Consider the following 26,598-nt stretch of genomic DNA (forward strand, 5'->3'; position numbering starts at 1 on the left):
TACGGTAGTGAAATGAACATTCAGTTCAAGAGCAACAGCTCTGGTGGACATTCCTGCAGTCAGCATGGCAATGGTGTGATCAAACTGCATATTATAGAGTGGCCTTTTATTGTGACCATCCCAAGGCACACCTGTGTAGTAATGATGCTGTTTATTCAGCATCTTGATATGCCACACCTGTCAGGCGGATGGATTACCTTGGAAACCGAGAAGTGCTCACTAACATGGATTTTCATACACGCTGGTGACTCTCACCCACAGACCTCACTGTCACTAACACACGATGAACACTTGGTGGCGGTAATGCGCACTTACAAAGGTAATACACATTTTCATATTCAGGGCGAAGAAGAAGCGATACACGAGAACAGCTCAGACGCCCCCCCCCCCCTTACTTTCTATATCAGTACTGAGAAATGGCGGCGTCCGTGTGCCGAGTCGGGAGCACTGTGGGTCGAGCCCTCGCCAAAAACCGCAGTGTAAGTACGCATTTAAAGGCTAAGGAGAAAAATGTTTTGCCTTAGGAAATGTCAAAGCGAGATACCGGTACTGTTCGTGTTTTAGTGTAAGCCTAGAATCAATCGAAGAGGGTGAAAGTTAACCGGCTAGCTTGCTAACTAGCTAGCTGAGCTGTCCACAGTACAGAACGGGAAAGAGTTAGCATTAGTTAGCTAGCAGTGAACGCAAGGTCACCTGTCATATGAGGCTGCGCGTCATTCAACAACCACCTGGTGTGTAACGTCTACAGTTTGTAGGTGTCATTCAGATTATCTTTTCGTCGTTTCGATCGTCTTTAGCCTGTCGCAAGGTCAGCAGCTGTAACATTTGTCAATTGTCCTCATCTGCCCTCACACCGCAGCTAAGCTTCCTGGCTAGCAGTGTTAGCATTGTGACTTTGGATAGGCAGATGCTGACAGGGACAATCCTTACCTTTTATTGATAGAGAAAATATTTGATTGCTGAAAACAGTACTTTGATACTGTGTATAATGGAAACGTGAAAACTGTGTACTGACACTGATTTGAGATTATTACTACAGATTGGAGCAACTAACTGATTACAACTGTGTTAGCGTTAGCTGTGTCTTTAGATTTTGCAACGTTTATTATCCCACATCACTGTACAGCGTACTTGTGTAAACGTATGTAATATCAACATTAAATGTCATGGTAGATAATTCTCAGAAATAATTAAAAATATTGAATACCCTGTCTGGATGTAAAATAGACTGATCCTTTACATTACAGTGCATATCGATGTATAGAAACAATAGCTATATATGCACACAGATCTAGACAATTTGACATGTATTACATCCCATATTCTGCTTTTGTCTATTTTTAGTTGTCTCCCTGGCAGATATCATAGGGTGGCAGTGTCAGCTGTCAGCCTTAAGTTTAGATGCCAAACATTTGTAATCCTGATTTGCATTTGTAGGGATCAACAAGAGTTAGTTTAAAGTGTTAAATAAAGTACACTTCATTAAATTTTCTGCACCTCATGCCTTACACAATAATAGACAATCAGGGCATACATGCGCAAGACTATTTGCAGTTGAATATGTGCAATACAAAATGGCAAAACTGTTGTAAAATGCCCTATTTTGTAATTTTTGAGATGTCCTGCTAACTAACATTAATAAACAAACACACAGGACCTGAAGCATTGCCTTATTTGCTGAGTAAGAACAATAACAAGCAGTTGTATCAGTCAGCAAGGCACAGCTAATATTAAATAGCTTTCATATGTGCACAATGCCGGTAATTAAATCATTGAAAGAGCCAACATGTTTCAACCACTGTAGCTCTTCATCAGAGCTTTTCAAAAAACAACAGGTAGCCTTCATATAAGGGTTTAGCCCCTGCAATATAGGCCTTTTAATATTTTTTCTGTGTTAATATATTTGTTCTCATTTTTTGTCATAGTGGTTTCCAGTGTGTTTAATTTGAACAGAAATTCATGTTATTCAGACAGTATATTTTAAGGAATATTATGCAGGATTGTTGGCCGCTGTTTGTAAACATGCTCACCGACAAAACTGAAAGTAAAAGCCAACCCCAGATCACTCCCGTTTGGTGTTTTGCCTGAGCCTTGTGGGGTACACAGCCATAAATATCCTGAACACAGAAAATAAGAAGAGAATAAGAAAATGCAGGCTGAGTGCAGAGTTTCTGCAGAAAAACACACCACCACACACTTCTTGTGGGTCATAAATGATGATTGAGAGGGATTACCTCTGTATCAGTCTGTTTTTTTGTTTGTTTTTAAGGAAAATCCTACATAGTATATATTTAAATGTACAGGAGTTAAAAATGACTCATTCTCTTTACCCCTCAGCCCATCCTCCTGTCTCTGAGGCGTGGACAGGCCTCAGTCAGCTATGCCCAGAGCCTGCTGGGAGCCCCCGAAACTCGTCTCACTACCCTGGAAAATGGTTTGAGGGTTGCATCTGAAGAGACTGGACATGCCACATGCACTGTAAGAAAACAGTAATAGGGGGTCAATGTATAACCTTGTAGTTGTTTTAGCAATTTCTAGACTTGCCATTTCACTGTCATTGAATAATATGCTGATGTAGCTTAACAATTCAACAGCTGTTCATACATCTCTTCCCTTTGATAGGTTGGACTGTGGATCAGTGCTGGCAGTCGCTATGAGAGTGAGAAAAACAACGGAACTGGCTTCTTCCTGGAGCACATGGCTTTTAAGGTAGACATTAGTGGACTTCATGACCTTAAAGGCACCCTGTGGGGTTTTTCCTGTTTACAGATAAAAATTTAGGTTTAGTTTCAGTGTTATGTACCATAACACATTTGGGTGTATCCTTGAGGTCTATGATCTGTTGAGTGAATTTCCATCCTTATTGTACATGACAGTTTTTTCAAAAGTTTTAAATCTGTATCCATGTTTACTAGTTTGTCCCTGGGGCATCACTGTCACCTATAGATCAGTTGAATATGTATTGCATCACGTGCATTTGCATCCCTGTGCACATGCATGAGAAAACAAAATTTAAGAAAAAAAAAACTGCTACATGAGATCATAAACTCCCGGGTAAGCAAGTCTCCCATGGAACCTTATATCTGTTAAAGCTGAATGCACTTGAAATATAGCTACCTGTTTGCCAAACAAGGGCATTACAAAGTTTATTCTATTCACCTATATTCTTCTTGGCCTCCCAGGGAACCAAGAAGCACCCTCAGACCGCCCTGGAGCAGCAGGTGGAGTCTATGGGTGGTCACCTGAGCGCCTATACCTCCCGGGAGCACACTGCATATTACATGAAGACTCTTGCCAAAGATCTGCCCAAAGGTGAGATGACCTGCTTACAGGCAGTGAAATAAACAGATTATCCCATAGATTTAGCCATGATTTAATTTCAGAGACATTATTTCCAAAAATAGAACCCATTCTTGTTTGTAAGATGAAAGCCAGTTAACTGATTAACATAACATAATAACATTTCTGATGGAGAATCCCATTTACATGGCTGCATACTTTATGGGGCACAAAGATCTTCGCTGTCTCTAAACACAAAGTTTGTGTTTATCCCCTCTAAGTTGTGAGCAATAATTTTTCCTCTGTGTTTTTCCCAGCCGTGGAGCTGCTGTCAGAGGTGGTGCAGAGCTGCTCACTGAACGAGGCAGACATCGAGCAACAGAGGGGTGTGGTGCTGCGTGAGCTCGAGGAAGTCGAGGGTAACCTCCAGGAAGTTTGCCTCGACCTGCTGCATGCCACAGCCTTCCAGGGCACTGCTTTGGGACACAGCGTGCTGGGACCCTCCAACAATGCAAGGTAAGAAGAACTGCATATCACACACACTTTCCTTTCAGTAGGTTTTCCATATTATAATAAATTCTTCACCATTTTGTAAGTCACCAGTAATACTCATATTCACTTCTCCCAGGACCTTGACCCGCCAGGACCTAGTGGACTACATCAACAGCCACTACAAAGCCCCTCGCATGGTGCTGTCCGCAGCTGGAGGTAGGTCCTCTCCTTCCTAACACACACACTGTGAAGAGGCACTCTGGTAGATGTGAACTTCTACTAGTCCAGGAACTGATTAGATGACGAATCATCTGATGTGCTTCCTCTACAGGTGTGAACCATGAGGAGCTGGTCGGTTTGGCCAAATCTCACTTCAGCGGAGTGTCTTTTGAGTACGAGGGCGATGCCATTCCCGTCTTGTCACCCTGCAGATTCACAGGCAGTGAGGTGAGAAGTGTTGAGTGTTTTTGCAGGAGTATTTTTTTTTTCTTCATTGTTTTGTGAGGTTCATTACATCTTTTATACCATCACTATTTCACTTGAACATTAGTTTTCTTTTTATACATATTCAACACAAGTTGGAGAAATCACTGAATGTGACCATGTATAGCAGAGTAATGCAGCAGTTACAGACTAATTTCAAGTTAATTCACTTTTATTTGAGATTGATATGTTTGAAGCATTAGGCCTGAGATATACTTGCTTTCAATTATTTGTTCCCTTGCACATGATAGCTGCCTCACATATCCTGCTCCGGATTGGGGCATTGCTTGTGCACAGCCTCAGAAATTAATGTCTGTGGTAACGTTAGTGTCTGATGATGCAACATGCACAAGAATGGTAAAGGAAGTGTGAGAAATATACTCATTTATGATGGCGCTGCTTGTCACTTTTTTTGCCATGATCCACAGAGATCTTAGAATTAACAATTCAGTAACCTGCTATGAGTGTCGCCATGTTTGTTTTCATCATGCAAAAGAGTTCTTTGGTGTGCCCTCTAGTGGAATCCTCCAGCAACAGCTTAGCACGTAGGCGCATTTTAACAATTCCAGTCACGGCACAGCTGGTTCTCTCTGTGAACGTGTGTTTAAAAGCAAGTATACCTCAAGCCTTAGCTGTAACTCTGGCCTGTGACAGCGTAAAGAGCATGGGCAGGAAATATGTTATCACAGTCACTGCTAATCGTTGTGTTGATCCTCCGCTCAGATCCGTATGCGTGATGATGCTTTGCCTCTGGCGCACATTGCTGTGGCTGTGGAGGGAGCCAGTGCTGCCAGCCCAGACATCGTGCCTCTCATGGTGGCCAACTCAATCATCGGCAGCTATGACCTCACCTACGGTGGTGGAAAGGTTGGTTAAATATGTTTTTTATGTTTATGCAATGAAGAAAAGACAACAGTTGAAACTGGAAACTGTAACTAATGCCTCCTTAAGTGATGCATCTTATTCAGCGCTGTCCCCTTTAAGCTTTGCCCACTTGAGGTTGTTAATGTCTTGAGTGGCCATTATTGAGGGGTAGACTATGATCCTCTCTGAAAACCTGGGTCAGGGGTCTCACCCCTGCCTCTGGACCTGTCGGGAGGAACAAGACCTGTAATACATGGGAGCTTCTAAAAAACATCATCATTTCTGTCTCTCACCTGCAGCATCTGAGCAGCCGCCTGGCTCGCCTGGCGGTGGAGGAGAACCTGTGTCATAGCTTCCAGGCCTTCCACTCCTCCTACAGTGACACCGGCCTGCTGGGCATTTACTTTGTTGCTGATAAACACCAAATTGAAGATATGATGCACTGGTCCCAGAATGCCTGGTCAGTGATGACTCACACTCACGAAACACCATAACTGTAATGTTATGTCACTTTAAATAAAAGGACAGCTTATATATTTTATCTTATTTTATCCACTTTCTGCTCCCTGCAGGATGAACCTGTGCACCACAGTGACAGACAGTGATGTAGCCAGAGGCAAGAACGCTCTGAAGGCCAGCCTGGTTGGACAGCTCAATGGTACGTAACATGTCTGTCATGCATTTACACAAACACACATACAAACTCTCCTTAATCACAAGTTGACACACCTTCTGTATTGTAGGAACAACACCAATCTGTGACGACATCGGCAGACACATCCTGAACTACGGACGGCGTATTCCTCTGGCAGAGTGGGACGCTCGGATCGATGTGAGTTTAGACTCTGAATCAGAGTCCTGTCCTGGACCATTTGTACAATAGAGAGATAGAAATTGATTCTGGAAGTAGTGCCTTTTCAGAATTGGCAGGTCTACTAGTCTGTCTCTAGGATAAGAGTTCTGACTTCCCACTACATCTCTTCTTTCAGGCCGTGACCCCCAGGATGGTGCGTGATGTCTGCTCCAAATATATCTATGATAAGTGTCCTGCTGTGGCCGCTGTCGGTGAGTTCTTTGTGGTTTTCTACAGCAAGATCAGGGCTCATGCTGTCTTATCCTTCTCTAATCCGTCTCTCCTCCTCTCTCCACCAGGCCCCATCGAGCAGCTACCCGACTACAACAGAATGCGCAGTGCCATGTACTGGCTGAGGTTTTAAGGTGTGTTGTTGTGTTGCTCCGTGTGTCCCACGTTTGCTCCTCATCTTCCTCCTCAACCCTACCCAAGTTTCCTCTTGCCATCACTGCGAGAGTGAACACTTGAGGATTGTCCACTTGTTGGCTTGACAGCACATCCATCCGCTCTCTCACTTCTCCCCGCCTCCCTCTCTTATCCCGCCCACTGATATCTTCTTAGTTAGCCATGAGGGGGGCAGCCAGTCTGCACAGTGTGAGAATTAAATTACACATCAGTTACCTCTTGATTGTACTGTACAGGTCCTTGTTACCTGTCGCTGACTTGCAGAGGGGAGAGGAGAGAGGGCAGACTGATTATTAAACAATCATCTACTGGACACAGCACAGCCAGTACTGAATACAACCAGTATGGAGCAAGAATATATTTATAATTTCTGTAACATTTGTTTCTGTCCTCTATTGTACATAACAGAAGCTCTCATTCCAACAAAATAAAAATACTCTAAAACATTGGCCCAGTGTGTTCGGTCTCGTTTATGTGATGTATTGCTTTCTAAAGTTTCAAATACACATTTATATTACATTTTTAAATCTTAATACATTTTAGTTCTACCACACCATTTTAGTGTCATGGTCAGCTGCAATGTTGTCGTCTTTGGTTGTTTCCAAATTTGGTCAAGAGACGCATGACTAAAGTATTCAATAAACGGTAAGATACAGTATGTAAAACAGTGATAACCGTATTTTGACATTTATGTCTCTGTGTTGGTGACAGCCATTGCTGGACAGATAATGTTTTTAGGGTGTCCATCTGTCCGTAAGTACGTCCTATTTTTGTGAACAAGCTATTTCGAACACCCTATGGAAATTCTTCAGATTTGGCACAAACGTTTACTTGGACTAGATGATGAAATTATTAAATTTTGATGGTCTTTGTCTGTCTCATTATTGTGAACAGGATATTGCAAGAAGAATGCCTTGAATGAATTACCTCACATTTGGCACAAACATCCATTTGGATCCAAGGATGATCCGATCAGATTTTGGTGGTCAGAGGTCACTGTGACCTCACAAAATAACCATAACTCTGTAATTATGACAACATTTCACACAAATGTCTAATAGGGCATAATGATGAAGTAATGACGTATCCAAAAGGTCACCTTCACTGTGACATCTCAATGTTCTACAAAAACACTTCTGGACGTTATTCAATGCCATGAATTCGCAGCAGAAGGGGAGACATTTCGTCAGAAAATTAATTTGGTGACACTGATCTTAGGTGTCAACCTTGAAACAGTGGTGACTGTACAGATCTGTGCTGTCGGGTTGAGGAACTGTGAAGAATCCACATTTTGCCAAAAGTACACTCAATACCTTTTATTGAATTCCTTCACACTCTTAACATGGATGTAAACTGCAACAAGTGTGTGGAGGCATACAACTGCAAGGCGTTTATTGTAGTTTGGTTACTGCTTTATTGGTTAAGAGCAGCATGACTAAAGGAAATCTTTTGTAAACTGTGAAATACAGTATGTGAGCATGACGTCTTACCAACCTTATTCTGAAGGTCATTTATACTGTCATGCATAATCACCCACATTATCCAGTAAAATGTCTTAAAAGTAGATTTGGAAGATGAGTAGAAAGGCCATGAAGAAAATGAGCCTTGTCTTTGAAGGATCCAGCATGTTAAAATCACTGATTCAAGTTTTGAGGACACATTGTCACCTCAACATTTAATTCTATGACTATTGGCAGGACTGAAATCCATACATCACAAATATTCAATGTCGTTATGTCTAGTAGTCTTCTGTTTTAGTCCAAGGAGGAGTCTTAGCTCCTCCCAGCAAGGAGTTTAGGGCACACCTGTGTTTCCTCAATCTAAGCTCCTCCAGGTGCCTCCTCATCTCCTTGAGGGGCATTTAAGGGATGGGAGGATCCTCCGTGATCGTGGAGAGGGCATGATTTTCAGGTCACAAGAGGAGAGAGGATGCAAGAAAGCGTAAGTTTGTGTGATGAAAAGCACCCACAGACAGTAGATAAGATTAATGAGCACAGCTGCTATTGCTACATTTTAATTTTTATTCCTGAAAGCAAACCAGTTGTTGTTTGATTGTGCCTGTGTTCTGTCATCTCATTATACATCTGGTAAATCAGTGATCCATGGTTTGAGGTCAAATTTGAAGTTGTAGGACACCCACTTGCATTCTGCCACTGTTTTCTCAGCTTTTGTCATTGCCCTTTTGCAGTCTGTAATTAATACCACCAATTGCTGGCCTATGTGATTGGGTTTTTTTAATCTAGAATTGAACCATATTGCAAACTTCAGTGTGCACAACAGTCACAGTGATGCCACTGATCACACTAATTGTGATGAGATGCTGTCTGATACTTTATCAGATCCAGAACATTACGTCAGTAGGCTACTTGAATGATAAACCAGGACCTGCTGTGTTATTTATGTTGTATCTTGAATCATAGCGATGACATCATCTTGGATCCCTGTGTAGTCCTGCGTCATGCTGTGACAATAACGCTATTGGTATCCAACCCACGACATCTCCGTTTGCTGCTGGATGACATTTCTGTGACCCATGTTTGTTTATCTGAGGGTAACTGAGATGGTTCGTAATCCTGAAGGTCCCCGAGGGCCCAACTATTGTAATCAGGCAGCAATTGTAATATTCATATCATTAGTCAGATGAGGATAAGTCCCTTGATGGGCTGGACTGGAGGTGACTCAGGAAACGAGGTAGGCTTTGTCTTGTTGGTCTCCCTCCTGGGCCTGACAGCTTCTTCCTCCTTGTTCTCCAGAGGGCTTTCTCTACGATAGCTCCCATCTAACCTCCCAAATCTTCCCTCCTCTGTTCTGTAAATAGAGACATTTGTGTACTGATACACTATGTTCCATTAAATGGCAATAATGCACATTGTCCAGCACTTTGATTGAAATTTTCCGTGTCATACGAGGACACATGTGCACATAGCTGGAGTGGCTGTTGTTACACAACATCAGTGAAAAGAGCTGATACTGATTATTGGATCCTTAATCAAGACTATTATTCCTAAATTGGAACCCAAGGAGCAAATCTGCAGTTTCTTGTCTTCAACTTCAATTATTATGAAACACATAAATCCCATTTCAAGAAATGCAATTGCCTCCCTAAACTCTAATTGATGACACATTTAGCAGCTGCTACCCCCAAGTAAATGCTTCCTGTAGAGTTTAATCACTGTCACAGTAATGTGGAAGAATTTGGGGCTGCTCTTTCATGTAGAACTGCTTTTTTTCAGTTTGTGATGTAAGATGCTTGTTGTAGATCCTGGAGATTTATCTTTAGTCTGACTATCTAATGAGAAAGCATGCTGCTTTAGCAAAACTACAAACTAAACAAATATACAGTGCATGCATGACATTCATATGGCCTTGTAGTATCACACCTTTGACCTTTGTCTCATCAAAGCCATGATGCAGTTAAACTAGATGGTTTGAGGACTTTGGTAAACCCCTCTGGTCTTTTGAGCACTGTTTCAGTGATCCTGCTGATCTCCTGGGCTTAAGATGAGAGATGTTTCCTTCAGTGAGATTGTCACTCTTTCAAGAAGGAGAGTCTTGATCCTGTATGTCAGGAGAAAGGAGCAGCATATTTTGGAATAACAGAGATGCCCAGTGGTTACACAAACAGTCCAGTAGCTTAACTTTAGGGGATCAGCTGTGATCCATACAGTTATGTGTCACCAACAAAATGATCATTTGTCTTTATAACTTTATTTTTCTCACAAGCCTCCGAGGTAAACGAAGAATCCAAAAACCGAGAAAATTATTGATGAATTGGAGTAAAAAGAGACCATGTTTAACAACAGCAAAACTTTATCAAAACATCCATTTAGTGCAAGTGCATATGTTTGGGAAGTTCTGAGCGTACGACTGGAAAAACAAGACTTGGATTATACTGTGCCAGTTGTGTGTGAGTTTGTAAAGAGATGTTTTGATATAGTTTTGCTGTTTAAGATCAAGATCAAGATTAACTTTATTGTCGCACAGAGTGGGAAGTTTCTCTTGGCTCCATCACCCATACTGCAGCCATACAAATACAATATACAACATAGTGCACAGACAAATCCACATTATACCCAATGTAGCAATAAGAAACACAAAATGATAAATAAATAAATAACATCACATGCTAAAAACAACCTCTATAAAAATGCAAATCACCAAATCATCGTCGATCGTAATCCAGTGCCAGATCTGGCTTTATCTGCCATTGTTTAAAGGCTTCATAGATAGAAGTATGAATGTTTTTTTTAAAAAAAAAACAAACAAATCTGTTCAGTCTGCAACGAGGCACTCTAAATCTCCTACCAGGGGGCAGCAGCCCATACTCTGTATGCAGAACATGAGAGGAGTCATTGATGATCTTACTGGCTTGACTTAGAGTCACTGTTCAAAAAAAGACTGCATGGAAATGTACTCTTTGACACCTATTATTTTCCACGCAGTGTGGATCAATCGAACAGTTTTTTAACTGCACAGAGAGGTTACTGAACCTAGCTGTGATGCTATACTTAATTAGGCTCTCGAAGACTGCCTGATTAAACATTATCATAAATATTTGATCATTTTTGATGTAAGAAATTCCAGTGCTGTTGTAATTTGCTACAGAGACTGTCAACATGTGTGTTTCAGGTTAGTGAGTTGTCAACAAAGACATAGAGATATTTATATGGTGACACCTGTACGATGGATTGGTTGTGGATGACCACTGGTGTGTGGTCACTGACTGCCCCTGCGTCAAACACCATCTCTTCTGTCTTGTCAACATAACATGTTGTTAAACAAGGTCATCTATGACTTCATATCCATCAGCAATTTTCTCAGTTTTTTGGATTTTTCGTTCACCAAGGAGGCATGCGAGAAAAACAAAGTTCCCTTCACAGACACAAATGACCATTTTGTTGGTGAGGTATTTCTTCAACGATGGATCTTGGTAATTGACACTGACTTTCCATATTGACACCACAGCCCGACAGTAATGCTTATAAAAAAATATGGAAATGAATAAAACTGAACACATTCACTCACAGCAGATGCTTCAAACAACTGCATTAGAAATTGCACACCTGGGAAACCCAATAGCTCACCTGGTAAAGCAGGCACGCCATGCACAAAGGCTATGTATTGCCACAGCAGTCATGGGTTTGATTCTAATCTTCAGCCTTTTGCTGCATGTCATCCCCCTTTGTTTCCCCTTTCATGCTCACCCTGTCCTATCTAATTAAGGCAAAAAAGCCATAAAAACTAACCTTTAAGAAAATATATCACACACAAACACAATAGGAACAACAAAGATGATCACAGCAATCAGTAATAGCATCTCAGTGATAATGTTGTCTTACCACCATCTTTTAACATTTATTCTTGCCATTGCAATAATGACACTATGGACACCCAGTCTGCTGCTTTCTTTTGTTTTTTTTGCAGTGTGTTGGTACTTAACTTTTGAACGCAGATGTTATTGTGCTTTGGCTGCAGACTGGGGCAACTATCCTATTCATTCTGTTGTGATTACCATCTTGTTATTTTTAGAAAGAGAAAGACGGCAATGAGTGTAGAGGAAATGAGATGAAATGAGGGGAGGGTGACGGGGTGTGGAGATGTAAAAGACCAACATAGAGGGGAAGGGTTAGTGTCACGGTGAAGACCGACGTGGATGAGGACAAAGTCGTGGATGAGCAGGCAGAAGTCCAGTTGAAGATCTGACTGCGTGCCGCACAGGTTGATCACCCCGTAGTTCCAGAAGAAGAAGAAACCAGGAGACAGAAGATACAGTACCGCAGGATATCTGAGGGTCAGAGACAAGAGATCATTACCTGCTTTAGACCAGAGGAAGGAGAAGTGCCTTTTTGTCAACCTTCTACAGTGGTGACACTGAGTAAGTATTGATTGTGATTATGACACTTGATGCTTACCCAGGTTAATGTGTACAAATTTCAGAAAATACTGCATGATTATTAGGGAGCTGGACAAAATATTGAATCATTTATAGGACAAGTGGACCTAATATTGGAGAATCTATAATTATCTGCAGAAAACTGTATAACTGAAGTAGTTTCAACGTGTTTTTCTGTCTTTTTATAATGTATATTTCAAATCTATCTATATTTCAGATCATTTGTCTCCATTTGTGCATTGGCAGGAAGCACTGAAATGTTAATCTTTCGTAGATGCTCTGGAAAATACATTTACAAATCATTTAGGAATTTGATTGTTATGAATTGCATCACATTCATACATTCCCATTTAATAGCATCCTGTTTTCCATCATTGCTTTAGAGGGATTTGCACATAAAATAAGTAAAAATTTGTGTTTTCTGATTTTTTTGTTCAAATTATTGCAAAGAAGAACATTCCTGATGCATGCCATCACTGAGAGAAGCCTTGCAGTGTCACAGTTGTGTAATTTTAAGCGACTGACTGATATGTTTTTCTCTCCCTGCAGACACACAGCATCTTGACCATGAGAAATGTGCGTGTGTGTTTCTGCCTGGCTCTGCTGCTGCCTTGGTGCGTCCAGAGTCAGATGAGCAATCCCGCTCTTGCTAAACTCGATGAGGACACACAGAGGGGCATGCTGGCTGTCGACATCCTGAACCGCAGTGGTTTGTTGAACTCATTGCTCCGATCAGAGCATCACATTGTGCTCCGGCCAGAACGAGCCCCTCGCCCAGCCTCCCAGGTGCCAAAGAGAGCCCAGCAGGGGTCTCGCTTCGCCCTGTCCCTCGATGTTCCCACCAGTATCCTCAGTGTCCTCATAGACCTGGCCAAGAACCAGGACATGAGAACCAAGGCGGCAGCCAACGCAGAACTGATGGCACGAATAGGCAAGAGGAAATAAGATGCGGGGCCCCTGGGAGCTGTCAGGGGCTCGATGGACGAAGTCTCACCTCACAGAGGAGTTCTCACATTGTTGCAGCGACACTATTAGAAACAATGCTAGTTCAGGTGAAAACAGTCATTACGGTCAGTATCTGTCCTTTTGAGCTTAGATCTGCTTTACTTTTATACCACGTTCTACACCCAGACTCCTCCATGGACTGACTGAAACAGAAGATAAAAGAAAGAATGATGTAAACCATAAAAGGACACTGCAAACAACATCACACAAAGTAACATGAAGCTGGTCCTTTGTCTCAGAGATTATTCACCCGTGGGCCATAAAGTGTGATCAGGTTCTGAAATCTGTTTCTTGTGTTTGCATGTGTAATCTTGAATGCAAAGAAAAGATTGTTCAATTAAATCCAATATGAGTATCACATTTTTTTTCTCAAGTCTAATTCATTTCACTCTGCATTGATATCAGGCATGCTTAGTATAATTACAAGCATCAGCAACCCATAAAACACAAATGAATGGGTCTGATCCAAATGAGCTTGCGTCACCCACTGTGGGGTCTGATATGTGATAACAAGACAAAGACATGGGCAGGATATTGACCTCTGAAAGAACAACAGACCCCTTCTATAGACCTTTGTTCACTCATACTTGATAAATTTGGCAAACAAGTCGCAGCTATTTTAAGTCTGATGCATTATCTGCTCTACATTACACTAATATCTCCGTGGCATGATTCATCTGTGCTCCTGCAGTGAGCATGAAATGGGAAGCAACAGAGTGAAATAAACTGCTCATCTGATTTACATTTGAGTTTGTTCAGTTTACGCCGGTCATGACCTTGAGTTATTTCTCGTATCACTTCAAGCTGTGGTAGCTTCAAATCTATTAAAACCAACACAGCGCAGATATTATAAGAAATGTTTATAATATGATGCAGCTAGTGAGGCCAGTATGAAGTCACTACTGGGCATCACGGAAACCCTCCAACTCTGCAAAATACAAACTATACAGCAATTATTCGGACATTAGCAGCTGATTGTTGCAACAAGGAGCACTGGGCTGTTTATGGTGTCATTAGAATATCGTAACAATAATTTATTTAAGGAAGTCTAATGGCTTCTTCTAAAGTTATCACAGGCAATAAACCACAAAGAAAACTGAGTAGAAAAGCAGTAGTAGAGCTTTGTTTGCCACACTACAGTCATCTGGTGAAGTGTAGAGAAGAAGTGCATGCATGTTGTCTTTTAATTAAAAAGACAGATAAAAACTCCATTCATCACCATGAGGCAGTTATCACAGGCTAATGTGTTTTATGTAATGACTGCACTCAGCTGAGAAAGGATAATCTTAATTTAGCCTTTTCAGTTCGGGTTTAAAGTTGTTTCACACATTAGTCTTGACAAGTGTGTTTCTGCCACAGTTGCTTGTATAACAGGAAATGAACTTGGATCTAAGCTGTGACCAATGCCAATTTACTCATGCACTGTAGTCGAGACTACTGTACAACTCTGAGGTCAGATCACTTCAATATATCTGTTTGAGTGTACTTTATATATCTGTTTGAGTGTACTTTATACCACTAGATTCCTTCTCTACATTTATCTGATATCTGATCTTTTAAAATGTGATGCCATGTTATTGTTACTCAGCATTATATAAAGTTGCTGATGTGATTTCTCCACCTTGACCATAAGTAACTTTTAAAAGTTATGCATTAATGCATCACTAATACTAGCAAATAAATAATAGACTAGGGCTGATAAAATCACATTTTTTTTACTTTCTTTCTTGCTAATAGCTTACTTCTTTACTTAAAGGGGAGCTTCGCCTGTTTTCAAAATTCATACATGTTATTTAGTTTAGTTTATTTGATTTATAATGATTTTTTAAAATGAAAACATGGTTGCACCAGATTTAGCAAAATGCTAATTTCCATCTGCAGTCCTACATATAACAAGTAGATGCAATAAATAAGAATAAAATTAGGCCCTACAGGTGAAATGCAGACTACAGTAAACCTATGTGCCTAACATAATAGAAGCAGTATGTAGGCTACACACTGCATAGTACAAAATACAATATAAAAAAAACACAGTAGCTACCTTGTAAATCTCCCCAGCGAGACTTGCTATAGACTCTAAATCCAAAAATGTAAAGGTCTCAGAGGAAAATAGAGACATTAATAATAGTCATTTGCTTTCACGACCAACTCTTGGTGGTGAACCAGCCCACTGCTGACCAGCCACCCTGGGCTCATTTAGACCTGCTAGTAATGTTGATAGGCTATTTTAGACACAGTAGTCTGTGTTACCTTCATAATAACACTCAACTATATTCTGTGGCTCCAAACATATTTTCTTTTTTTTTTGGTGAAAAATGGCTCTTTTGATAGTAAAGGCTGCTGACCCCCGGTCTAAGACAAGTCCAGAAACATTAGTAAATATAAACAATTCTCTTCCATAGCCTTAAACTAGAGTGCTAAATCTCACATTTGTGATGTCATAGGGTGTAAAGTCTGGAGATACTCCATAGACAGTGCATTGTGAAAGATGTTCTAGATGACTCTGAGAGCACTCAGGGGAATGTTCTGGGTATATGGGCACATTTTCTCTTTCACAGCTGAGTACACTACAACAGAGTAAAGCTCATTTGGGTATAAACAAGTAAACAAACATTCTGTGGGTTCACAAGGTCAGGCCCCATTCATTGTCTATGGATCAGCTCCAGACTTTATACTCTATGACATCACAAGTCTGAGACTTATCTCTGGTTTGTAGCTTTGAGAGAGAGGAGCTCATGTTCACAAATATTGATTGAACTTTCCTGGGCCGTGGGAATAACATAGCTACTAGAATTATGTTCCCCTTCGAGTACATTTTTAAATCCAGGACTTCTACTTGCACTGGAGTAGACTATATATTGTGGTACTTTAAGGCTAAAGATGTCCTAAAGTGAGTTTCTTTCCTACCTGCTCGGGTCTAAACTGCAGTTCGTCGTTTGTCCACATGATGTCCTCATCGTGTCTCTCCCTCTACCCACACATTACAGTGTACAGGTCTTAATAACAGTTTGGTAAAAGATGGTCCTCACATCGTCAACTATATTAATAATGTCCACTCCCTCAGTGGACAGCCTGTTGTTTAAATGCTGGAAAGCTTATACTCAAACAGAGGGAGAGACAGTTTCCAAAATGGCGGCTGTCAGTCGTTAATCAGTCTGATGCAGGTGTTGTTAATTAGCTCTGAGGCAGTGACGGACTCATGTGGTTGCACTTCACACCAGGAACACTAAAGTAAGTCTCAGTGTTATAATACGTTGACTTTTAACTCGGTTTTCTCATAATGTGCCCTCTAAAATACTAAACAAGGCGGTCCACACATTTAATAGAAACCAATGCATTCCTATCACTACAAGTTTAGCATTATGCTGTGGTGGTAGCCTATGTCTTTTTCTGTATAAGGCCTCCCGTATAGTGGCTGTGACATTCATTTTTTCTCCCTCAGTCTGGCCATATCATAAGTGAAGTAGATTTTATACTATCTGAATGCTGGACATGTTATTTTAGAAAACAACAAGCTCATTTTCCACCAGATTTTCTCCAGTTTAGTTGGTTGTATGATGTGTTACTCAAACAGAAGAACAACAATCCTCTGAGAATCCCATATTTTCATTCAGACCATAGAAAGTCTGTTATTTGTCGTTTCAGTAGTGTGACCATAAACAAGAATAGAGGATTACAGCTTGTTCAGCAGGCAGACAGTGATCTTACCCATAATGTCAGGACTGACTGTTTTCTTCTTATGTGATAAGGTTAAGTTTTACTCCCATTTCCCTTCCTGATGCCACAGGAGGCTGCTGGGTGTGAATATGTGCTGCTCAGCTGAGTTTAAGCTCTCAGACTTCCAGACAGTGAAATATAGCCACTGGCAATGCTTTGTGAATTGTGTGAGAGAACAACAGTGTGACTGTGGCCTTTCATCTGCACTAAAGTTTGCATAAGCAGGGCAGTACTTTGTATCTCTCAACGTCACAGCAGGTGTGTCACACCAGGTCATTTATGAGCCACAGACTTTTAAAAAAAAAAAAAAAAAAAAGTGTGACAAACATTCAGACATCTACTTTTAAAATTATTTGGGAAACATTACCAGTTGAATGTGCTCTTGAACAAGTAAGGAGAAACACACCAGTGGGTCATTCTGCCTTTTCTGTCCCCAGGACATTACATACATAAAGATATATAAAAGTATGTGTATAATACGTTATATTATCAAGCAAAGTGTCCTGCACTTTGGCCTAAATATAATATTTGAAGATACATCGTGTAAAACCTTTTATAAAAACCATCTAGAACACTGAAACGAGGATTTTAACCCATCCCTTCTCTCTAACACTACACCATGAAATATAAATATTAGAATCCTTCAGTAATGTTGTGTTTTGTGTTACTGTGTGACTCTATTTCGAATTCACCAAAATTAATTAAAATTAATTCTCTGACTTCATATTTTTGATCATATTGTAAGTATGACAGAGAATGTCAATCTCAAAGTACAGTCCTGTGACCCAAATAATTTCTTAGATGTTTTTTTCAAAGATAGTTTTGGTAAATCACTTGAAGGTGCCAAGTGTTCTCATGCTATCAGCACTGATGCCATGTGGCTATAGTTCATGTAACTGAAACTGCTTGGCTAAAAACTCAGTACTGTTATTTATGTCATGTTATTTTTCGTCCTGTTACTTTTATGAACCATCTTTCATTGGGAAACCTATTGAAAAATAAATAAATTGTCCTGAGATTGACCATTACACATTTTGAATGTTATATGTGTTATGAGATACAGTGCTTAACAAAGATTTAAAAAATGAAGTTTAATTTTGCAAAGTTACAGTACACAAATGCCACTAATTTGGCTGAATGAAGTAGCTGTGGTTCTGCTTCTTACTACTAAAACAGCAGATTTAAAGATTTCTGTTAGATAATTCTGTTACATTAATTATATACAGTACAGGCCAAAAGTTTGGACACACCTTCTCATTCAATGCGTTTTCTTTATTTTCATGACTATTTACATTGTAGATTCTCCCTGAAGGCATCAAAACTATGAATGAACACATGTGGAGTTATGTACTTAACAAAAAAAAGTGAAATAACTGAAAACATGTTTTATATTCTAGTTTCTTCAAAATAGCCACCCTTTGCTCTGATTACTGCTTTGCACACTCTTGGCATTCTCTCCATGAGCTTCAAGAGGTAGTCACCTGAAATGGTTTCCACTTCACAGGTGTGCCTTATCAGGGTTAATTAGTGGAATGTCTTGCTTTATCAATGGGGTTGGGACCATCAGTTGTGTTGTGCAGAAGTCAGGTTAATACACAGCCGACAGCCCTATTGGACAACTGTTAAAATTCATATTATGGCAAGAACCAATCAGCTAACTAAAGAAAAACCAGTGGCCATCATTACTTTAAGAAATGAAGGTCAGTCAGTCCGGAAAATTGCAAAAACTTTAAATGTGTCCCCAAGTGGAGTCGCAAAAACCATCAAGCGCTACAACGAAACTGGCACACATGAGGACCGACCCAGGAAAGGAAGACCAAGAGTCACCTCTGCTTCTGAGGATAAGTTCATCCGAGTCACCAGCCTCAGAAATGGCAAGTTAACAGCAGCTCAGATCAGAGACCAGATGAATGCCACACAGAGTTCTAGCAGCAGACCCATCTCTAGAACAACTGTTAAGAGGAGACTGCGCCAATCAGGCCTTCATGGTCAAATAGCTGCTAGGAAACCACTGCTAAGGAGAGGCAACAAGCAGAAGAGATTTGTTTGGGCCAAGAAACACAAGGAATGGACATTAGACCAGTGGAAATCTGTGCTTTGGTCTGATGAGTCCAAATTTGAGATCTTTGGTTCCAACCGCCGTGTCTTTGTGAGACGCAGAAAAGGTGAATGGATGGATTCCACATGCCTGGTTCCCACTGTGAAGCATGGAGGAGGAGGTGTGATGGTGTGGGGGTGTTTTGCTGGTGACACTGTTGGGGATTTATTCAAAATTGAAGGCACACTGAACCAGCATGGCTACCACAGCATCCTGCAGCGACATGCCATCCCATCCGGTTTGCGTTTAGTTGGACGATCATTTATTTTTCAACAGGACAATGACCCCAAACACACCTCCAGGCTGTGTAAGGGCTATTTGACCAAGAAGGAGAGTGATGGAGTGCTGCGGCAGATGACCTGGCCTCCACAGTCACCGGACCTGAACCCAATCCAGATGGTTTGGGGTGAGCTGGACCGCAGAGTGAAGGCAAAGGGGCCAACAAGTGCTAAACACCTCTGGGAACTCCTTCAAGACTGTTGGAAAACCATTTCAGGTGACTACCTCTTGAAGCTCATGGAGAGAATGCCAAGAGTGTGCAAAGCAGTAATCAGAGCAAAGGGTGGCTATTTTGAAGAAACTAGAATATAAAACATGTTTTCAGTTATTTCACCTTTTTTTGTTAAGTACATAACTCCACATGTGTTCATTCATAGTTTTGATGCCTTCAGTGAGAATCTACAATGTAAATAGTCATGAAAATAAAGAAAACGCATTGAATGAGAAGGTGTCCAAACTTTTGGCCTGTACTGTATTAATCACTGTTTTTTTAATTATTGTGGTGGTTAATGTACACAGGTGATCCCAGACTAACTGTATCTGTAGTTGTGTAACATTAAGTGATAACACTGGGAGGTGTGGACACATTGTCTCTATAAGCCGTCACGCCAAGATAACGTGTGAACGTTGAACGATGACCTAATTTGGGAAACTTTCCATGAACTTTGCTCGCACATCAATTAAATTATTATCACATATTCTCCACAACCTCTGACAGAGACAAAGGGTGAGGGGCAAATTCAAAAGTCTGAGTAGGTCTATATGAAAAAAAAAAACAATCATAATTTTCCCCTTTTTAAGTAATGGGAATTTAAAAATGTGTACAGTATTCAAATACCTGTTCTTTTACATTGTCACCAACTCCTCTTCTGACTGCATCAAAGGGGAACCAAACATTGGCTCTAAAAAGGGCCATTCTCGTTTTTGGGTCTACTGCTGTGGTGAGCAGTCCCTCCATGATGAGCAGCATTGGAAAAACACTGATTTTTTTTTTTTTTTTTTGCTTCATTTTATGTTTTTATCAGTTTTAATTATGTGTCCATTTGTTTTGGAGCGAAAAAGACCTCTGAAGATCATTCGACTCCTGGGAAATATCTCCTGAACAAGCAAGCCTAACTGGGAGTTCACACTTAGCTCATGGGAGAAGTTTCAGCTTGTTGCAATCTGCAATCCTCACTGCTAGCTAGATGCTATTAAACCCTCCACACTGCAAAATTAATTAAATAACTGTTTTGAAAATGAACATTTTTGACCACAAGCTCAAACATGGTAAATCTGCTCTCCTCTCCTTATCATATCCCATACCTTTGCATTATCTTTTAAGGGCTGATTCACTCTAAATAGCCTGCACAGGTCATACCTTCTCATTATCCCACCTGTTATTTAGACATGCAGATACATTTTCTAACACCACTTCAATACAGTGGAGTTCAATATAATTTGGTTTGTGCTCCTTAAAGCTTTGAGAAAATCCATTTTAATGTCTTTTAAGGTCTTTTTAAAAACACCCTCCAGGTCAGTCTGGGTAATTTCCACAGAACATACTGTCAGCATGTTTTCACAGGCGCTCTGTCTTCTGTAGAAAGTGGTCCAATGAAAACCAGGGCTTTCACAAGGGAGGGTGAGTGTGAGTGTTCAGGGAGAATTACTCAATAAAGCTCACAGCTTGTAACTAGCTCAACAGTCATCGGCACAAAGTTCAGTGAACAAGTGGTGCAAGAAACAGCAACAAGAGGAGAGAGTGTGTGTTATCACAGAGGTTTAGTGGCATTAGGAGCAGCGCTTCAGGATCCCAACGACGGCTATAGGGATTATACTCAAACAGGGTCAGGACAGCCACTTCGCAAGTGTCAACTTTTAATAACAATGAGATTTATGTTGTATGCGTGGGTCTTTTTATTGGGACAGGGTTAGGTTTACAGATTAGAGTTAGATATGATACCTGTAGACCTGAACACTAAATAGGGAATGCAGTACTAGAATTTACTTTAGATTGTTTGCTTTAATTGTTGTGATGTAAAATGTTTGAAGCTGCAGTGTTCAGTCAAAGCCACTTTTTGCTTCTTTTGTAAAGCCTGTTTGTAATGTTGCTTGCTCAGTAAGGTCTAATAGCTAAACCGACATTTCCTCTAATCACAGGTCGATGAGCTCTCAGATGGATTATGCGATGAAGTCCCTCAGCCTTCTGACTCCGTCTGCCCTCTCCAAGTAAGAGCACTGTTCTGTGGGGTGGATGGGATAGCCAACAATCACCAGTTCATAGTTGATGGTTTATTAACATTATGAAGTTTACTTCTGTCTTTCCTAAGGTGTGTGACAGCCAGCGTCTCAGCCAGTGCTTCCATGACCCAGCAGCTGCTGTCGGGTCGAGCTCCTCGACCAAGGCCCTTCAGGGTTACAAATGCTGACCGCAGCGTGAAGAAGGGAATCATGGCAGACTCTCTAGACGACCTAATGAACAAGGTAAGGAGGTTGTGTGAGAGGGCTGAAGAGGAATTGAAATGAAGTCACAGGTGGATGATGATCAAAGGATGACTCAAACAGTTGAAAGCTTTAAGAGTAAAGACATGGGCCTCATTCACCAACCGTTCTTTAGATGGAATTTCTTTTTAAAAGTCACTTATGCAGTTTTTACAGAGTATAGCATTTACCAATGTTTTCTTATTCAGGGTTTGTTCTTGGGTAACAACAGAATCTAGGCACGCTCAAGAGGGGTATTTGAGGGGTATTTCTCAGGGGGAAGGTTTAAGAAGTTCAGAGAAGGTATTACAGTACAAGCACAACACTTTCTGAAGGCAATCGACTGTCACTCACGTAGACATCCCAGTCTCAGTAGTAAACATACATCAAGGTCTCGTGGTTGTTGTGCTGACAGATTTGACTGAACTGACAGAGGCTAAAACTGAAGTCTTTACGTGTATATATTTTATTTCATTTGCTTTTGTAAGTACACAGTATCGTTTCAGTCTTTTCATTTTTTTCACTTTAGTTAACTAAAATATTTTTCACACCTAATATAGTTTTTAATTTTAGTAAACTATAATAACCTTGGGACAGACTGACCCATGACTCACTTCATGCTTCACCATTTGTGAGGCTCATGTCAGTAAAAGTTCACAAGACTGAGGTGTACACTTTGTATCTGACTGTAATAGAGCTCTATCTTTGTATAATGAATCATATATGAATTGTTTCTAATGAGTAATGCGCCCACATGACCTTTAACACATTTATTTACCATGTGATGTACACTTGTTCTCTCTGTATCTGCCCTCTCAGGTCAGCGACTCGTTGAGCATACCGTGTGTCAGCGCCCTGGTGCTGGATGAAGACGGCACAGGGGTGGACACAGAGGAGTTCTTCCAGACGCTGCCTGTAAACGCTGTCCTCATGGTCTTGGAGAAGGGCCACAAGTGGACTCCACATGCGGTATGATGGTGCTGACCCTTTTCAGTTCAACCACCAGGTGGCACTGTTGATCAGCTGTACATTGTGATGCTCAACATGACTGATCGACTTCTTTTATTCAGTGTTTGTGGTTCTTTGATGTAGTGACTGAACAGAAATCTGTTATTTTAATGCAGCAGGCATGAATGTGGAAGGTGAGGGGGTCTGCAGACTGAAGGATAATACATTCAGTGGAATTTAATCAGCAAATATTGTCTCCTTCATAGTGAATAGGGGAGCAATATGTCAGTTATTGTGCAAAGGCAGAAGACAGGGCGAACACCAGAGGTTAGTTTCTTCCTTCGTTATTTCCAGAGAAGAATCAAAGGCTAGGGTTGAATATTAATCAGACCCAGAGGCATCATCAAATCTGAAAGGCATTCTACCAAAAGCAATTAATTTCCATAGAAATGGATGCATGCATTGATTTGCATCCACCCCTCTAAGTCTTTACTCTGGTGACCTCACACTGACCTTGCTTCATTGTCCTTTGCCTTTCCTATCATCACTGGCAGGAGCTTCTTCAGTCTGTGATCCAACCGTCTACCAGCGGAGCTGCCACTTGGCCCAGTTTTCTGGCTGCAATCACACCAACAAAATGTGTCTGTGCCCTTTTGACCTGACTTATGTTTCCGTTCCTGTCGCTCCACAGAACAGCCCCTCCAGAGATCAGCTCACTGCCTGCAGGCCACAGCACCGGAAAGACGTGGCCAAGCTGACTTTTGACCTCTACAAAAACAACCCCAAGGATTTCATTGGCTGTCTGAACGTGAAGGCGACCTTTTACGGCGCTTATACTGTGTCCTATGACCTGCGCTGTTACGCTGCCAAAAAGATGCTGAAGTGAGTGGAAGAGCCTTTATGCTTTGCTGTTAAACTGTTATGTAATTGATGTATGTTTTTTCTTCATGTCAAAGCATTTCCCTGCTGACTTTACTGAAGCACTGTTTGGGATCCCCAGTTATAGTTTAATCCAGTTAGAGATGAAAATTGCTGCATTTTAATGAGTTTCTAATCCATAAAACACCAAGCGGATCATCACCTCTGCAGTGCAACCACCCACCAACAATTCAGTTTTTTTTCTGGTTCATTTCATACTGTACATCAGCTGCTTTTCTAACACCAGCGACAGTATGCCGTGCACAAAACCCCCTGTCATGCAACGCCTAAATTCCTACTGTACTGTGTATACCTGTGTGGGTGGTGGAGTTGAAATGATCAGATTGCAGAACAAAGGCTAGATTTTACTGAGATTAATTTTGGGAGGAGTTACGTCATCGCTGCTGAGATCTGCTGTTTTTCAGCTTTGGCACGGAGCTTCAGTCAGAGAGGATTATATTTTGCAGACTTGTCAGATATGGGGGCTTTTGTACTCACATCGCAGTGAAAGCGGTTTGTTACTTAGATGTCTGTTTTACGAGATCCAGTCTATGTGAGAAATGATCATCTCGGGTTGAGTATATTTCCTGTCACTCATTTTCTTGGCAGCTTGTGTGGCCTGTCATGCTTGTGTGTTTAATTTTGTATGACAATTACTCAAGACATGACATGTCATTTCTTCTGATCATATTCTCATACATATGTACACCGATCAGCCACGACATTAGAAACCGCTGACAGATGATGTGAATAACATTCATCATCTTGTTACAATTCAATGTTTTTCTTGGAAACCCTTACTCCTGGCAATCATGGGGACACCACTTGACATGCATAACTCACCCGAACATCATCACAGACCAAGTACAACCCCTCATAGCAGCAGCAGTGGCCTCCCAGCAGGACAATGCACCATGCCTCACTGCAAAAACTGCTCAGGACACTCTGGTGCCAGACACCACAAGATAGCTGCACAGGTCCTGTGTCCATGTCTCAACAGGTCAGAACCAAATCCGATCCAAGGAGGCCCCACTGTGGATCGGACTTGGCTCTGGGGTAGTGGTACATCCGTCTGATGCTTGATCAGATTGGGATCTGGGGAATATGGAGGCAGCTCTTTGTCACGGCCATTCCTCTGCTGGTTTTCCTGTGTGCCATGGTGCATTGTCCTGTCATGAGACGGTGTACTTGGTCTGCAGTGGTGTTTGGCTTGGTGGCGCGTGTCAAGTCACTTCCACATGAATGCTAGGATGCAAGGTTTCCCAGCAGAACATTGCATTGTAACAAGATGACCAATGTTATCCACTTCATCTGGCTGCTTGGTGTATATCCCAAGTTACTCACACTGTGTTGTGTGTGTCTGTTTAGCCCTCTCCACTGAGAATTTGCTATTTATGAACACTCTCTCATTCTGTCTCTGTGCTGTGCTTCCAGGGAGGCTCTGCGATGGACCATCTTCTCCATGCAGGCCACAGGCCACATCCTGCTGGGCTCCTCCTGCTACATCGAGCAGCTGCTGGAGGAGGAGGAGCGAGCAGAGAAGAGTCTGACGCTGCCACAGGAAGGCAGGATCAGGCAGCTGCAGAGCATGCTGCTGGGAAAGACATCCCACTGATGATGGACTAAAGCTGACGATGGTGGAACTAACACATTGTCCACTCTTATATAAAGATTTAGAGCACAGTGTAGATTGTCGCAGATGAAACTGGTGATCTCCTCATGTTCATGTCACAATTTCCTGTGTTGTTTGCAGACACTGCGATAGTCTCACAGTCACTTTCTCGCTCTGTTACATTTTTCTGCCCCGTATGTATGTATGTATGTAGAAGCTGATGCCACAAGTTATTCCTCAGAAAGCACTTTTACTCACTACTGTAACTTTTTCCTGTGGAAGTGAATAAATAAAACTAACCCTTTTTTTATTTTCTCGTTCCTGAAAGTCTGTTTAAGTCTACATACAGTAGGTCCACATGGGAGCTTAGATGTGCAGTGTGAGCCCATTAAGCTGCCTTTGTGTGTGTGTGGTTCCTGGTCAAAGTCAGTGTAATTGGCAACAGGTCCAGCTGTCTCTCCCACGCTTCCCTAATTGTCCCCTGGCCTGCACTGTCCTGTCAGCTACAGCCTGCCTCTGCCTCAGAAAATCAGAGGAAGAGAACGAAGGAAGAGCAGGCAGCTGCAAGGGGCGAGGGGATGGAAGCGAACCATTACACTGAGAGAGAGAGAGGAGAGAGCAAGATGATGGCTTCAGCTGGTGGCAGAAGTGCCACTTTTGCCATTTTGTCCTGGAAGGTGGCAGCAAAAGGCTGAGGACAGATTTTAACCAAATTGGCTGTCTGATACATCCTGGAGAGTATAAATGTCTGAGGTGTATATTCAGAAGGTCAAGAGCTGGGGTATGACTGTGGTCCACTCCCTGGCTCATCATCTGCCGGTTTCTTTTCTCTTTGTCTCGATTTTCTGTCTATAGAAAATATTATGACCAGAAAGAATAAAAACCTGGCCAGAGACATTTCTGGTTCAGTCCATGTTTACATGACATGCGATAAATACCCCACATAATATCAGCTTGGTTATTGTTTGCTTATGTATTGAGTGATATGGATGCTGTTTAAAGGTATGCTACGCAGAATTGTTGGTTACTGTTTGTAAACCCGCTCGCTAACAATAGTAAAAGCCAACCCCAGATTCACTCTTGTTTGACATTTTGCCTCGCTACATTACTGTTATTTTCAGTATGGCAGCTGGTCGCTACTTTTTTATAAAGTCCAAGCCTCACCTGAGTGCTGTGGGAATACATGCCATAAACATAGTCAACACAGAAAGCAAGAAAACGGGTTAAAACAGGCAGAGGGCAGAGTCGTGGGTCATAAGTGATGGTTGCTGTATATGAGTCAATACATTGAT

The 26,598-nt window shown here is 41.4% G+C and overlaps 3 protein-coding genes, 1 long non-coding RNA gene and 1 other non-coding gene across 6 annotated transcripts; 4 read left to right on the forward strand and 1 right to left on the reverse strand.

Annotated features, from left to right (window-relative positions):
* The first annotated feature begins 362 nt into the window (after positions 1 to 362).
* Positions 363 to 6,825, forward strand: uqcrc1 (ubiquinol-cytochrome c reductase core protein 1). The gene is made up of 13 exons (XM_033625635.2): positions 363 to 479; positions 2,338 to 2,478; positions 2,623 to 2,709; positions 3,183 to 3,312; positions 3,597 to 3,795; positions 3,908 to 3,987; positions 4,103 to 4,218; positions 4,978 to 5,121; positions 5,418 to 5,578; positions 5,691 to 5,776; positions 5,862 to 5,950; positions 6,108 to 6,183; positions 6,271 to 6,825. The coding sequence occupies exons 1-13, from the start codon at positions 417 to 419 to the stop codon at positions 6,333 to 6,335; spliced, it is 1,437 nt and encodes a 478-aa protein (XP_033481526.1). The 5' UTR covers positions 363 to 416; the 3' UTR covers positions 6,336 to 6,825.
* Positions 5,241 to 5,361, forward strand: LOC117257574 (small nucleolar RNA SNORA26). The gene has a single exon (XR_004501711.1). It is a non-coding gene; the product is annotated as a small nucleolar RNA SNORA26 (small nucleolar RNA).
* Positions 6,826 to 11,722: 4,897 nt separating the features above from the next.
* LOC117256195 (uncharacterized) lies at positions 11,723 to 16,322 on the reverse strand. The gene is made up of 2 exons (XR_004501632.2): positions 16,182 to 16,322; positions 11,723 to 12,161 (listed from the first exon to the last, which is right to left on the reverse strand). It is a non-coding gene; the product is annotated as an uncharacterized LOC117256195 (long non-coding RNA).
* On the forward strand, positions 12,132 to 13,555 carry LOC144462809 (uncharacterized). Its single transcript, XM_078167482.1, has 2 exons — positions 12,132 to 12,251; positions 12,819 to 13,555. The coding sequence occupies exon 2, from the start codon at positions 12,837 to 12,839 to the stop codon at positions 13,212 to 13,214; it is 378 nt and encodes a 125-aa protein (XP_078023608.1). The 5' UTR covers positions 12,132 to 12,251; positions 12,819 to 12,836; the 3' UTR covers positions 13,215 to 13,555.
* A 99-nt stretch (positions 16,323 to 16,421) lies between the features above and the next one.
* Positions 16,422 to 25,616, forward strand: cidec (cell death inducing DFFA like effector c). Of its 2 annotated transcripts, none has more exons than XM_033625453.2 (6): positions 16,422 to 16,505; positions 21,508 to 21,576; positions 21,678 to 21,831; positions 22,648 to 22,797; positions 23,468 to 23,658; positions 25,129 to 25,616. In XM_033625453.2, the coding sequence occupies exons 1-6, from the start codon at positions 16,474 to 16,476 to the stop codon at positions 25,307 to 25,309; spliced, it is 777 nt and encodes a 258-aa protein (XP_033481344.1). In that variant the 5' UTR covers positions 16,422 to 16,473; the 3' UTR covers positions 25,310 to 25,616. The 2 variants fall into 2 exon arrangements, with proteins under 2 accessions (XP_033481344.1, XP_033481345.1); XM_033625454.2 differs by lacking the exon at positions 16,422 to 16,505 and adding an exon at positions 21,040 to 21,194.
* Positions 25,617 to 26,598: the final 982 nt, after the last annotated feature.

This window comes from Epinephelus lanceolatus, chromosome 1 (genome assembly GCF_041903045.1).
Source record: "Epinephelus lanceolatus isolate andai-2023 chromosome 1, ASM4190304v1, whole genome shotgun sequence".
Lineage (NCBI taxonomy): Eukaryota > Metazoa > Chordata > Actinopteri > Perciformes > Serranidae > Epinephelus > Epinephelus lanceolatus.

What these genes read in the sequence shown, in the direction of transcription:
- cidec (XM_033625453.2), top strand. Translation starts at nt 16,474, where the DNA reads ATGTGGTTGCACTTCACACCAGGAACACTAAA. An exon ending in ACAAGTGGACTCCACATGCG is followed by an intron (nt 22,798 to 23,467) that starts GTATGATGGTGC and finishes GTCGCTCCACAG; the next exon opens with AACAGCCCCTCCAGAGATCA. An exon ending in GCTGCCAAAAAGATGCTGAA is followed by an intron (nt 23,659 to 25,128) that starts GTGAGTGGAAGA and finishes CTGTGCTTCCAG; the next exon opens with GGAGGCTCTGCGATGGACCA.
- LOC144462809 (XM_078167482.1), top strand. Translation starts at nt 12,837, where the DNA reads ATGAGAAATGTGCGTGTGTGTTTCTGCCTGGCTCTGCTGCTGCCTTGG.
- uqcrc1 (XM_033625635.2), top strand. Translation starts at nt 417, where the DNA reads ATGGCGGCGTCCGTGTGCCGAGTCGGGAGCACTGTGGGTCGAGCCCTC. An exon ending in TGCCAAAGATCTGCCCAAAG is followed by an intron (nt 3,313 to 3,596) that starts GTGAGATGACCT and finishes TGTTTTTCCCAG; the next exon opens with CCGTGGAGCTGCTGTCAGAG. An exon ending in TCCTGCTGTGGCCGCTGTCG is followed by an intron (nt 6,184 to 6,270) that starts GTGAGTTCTTTG and finishes TCTCTCCACCAG; the next exon opens with GCCCCATCGAGCAGCTACCC.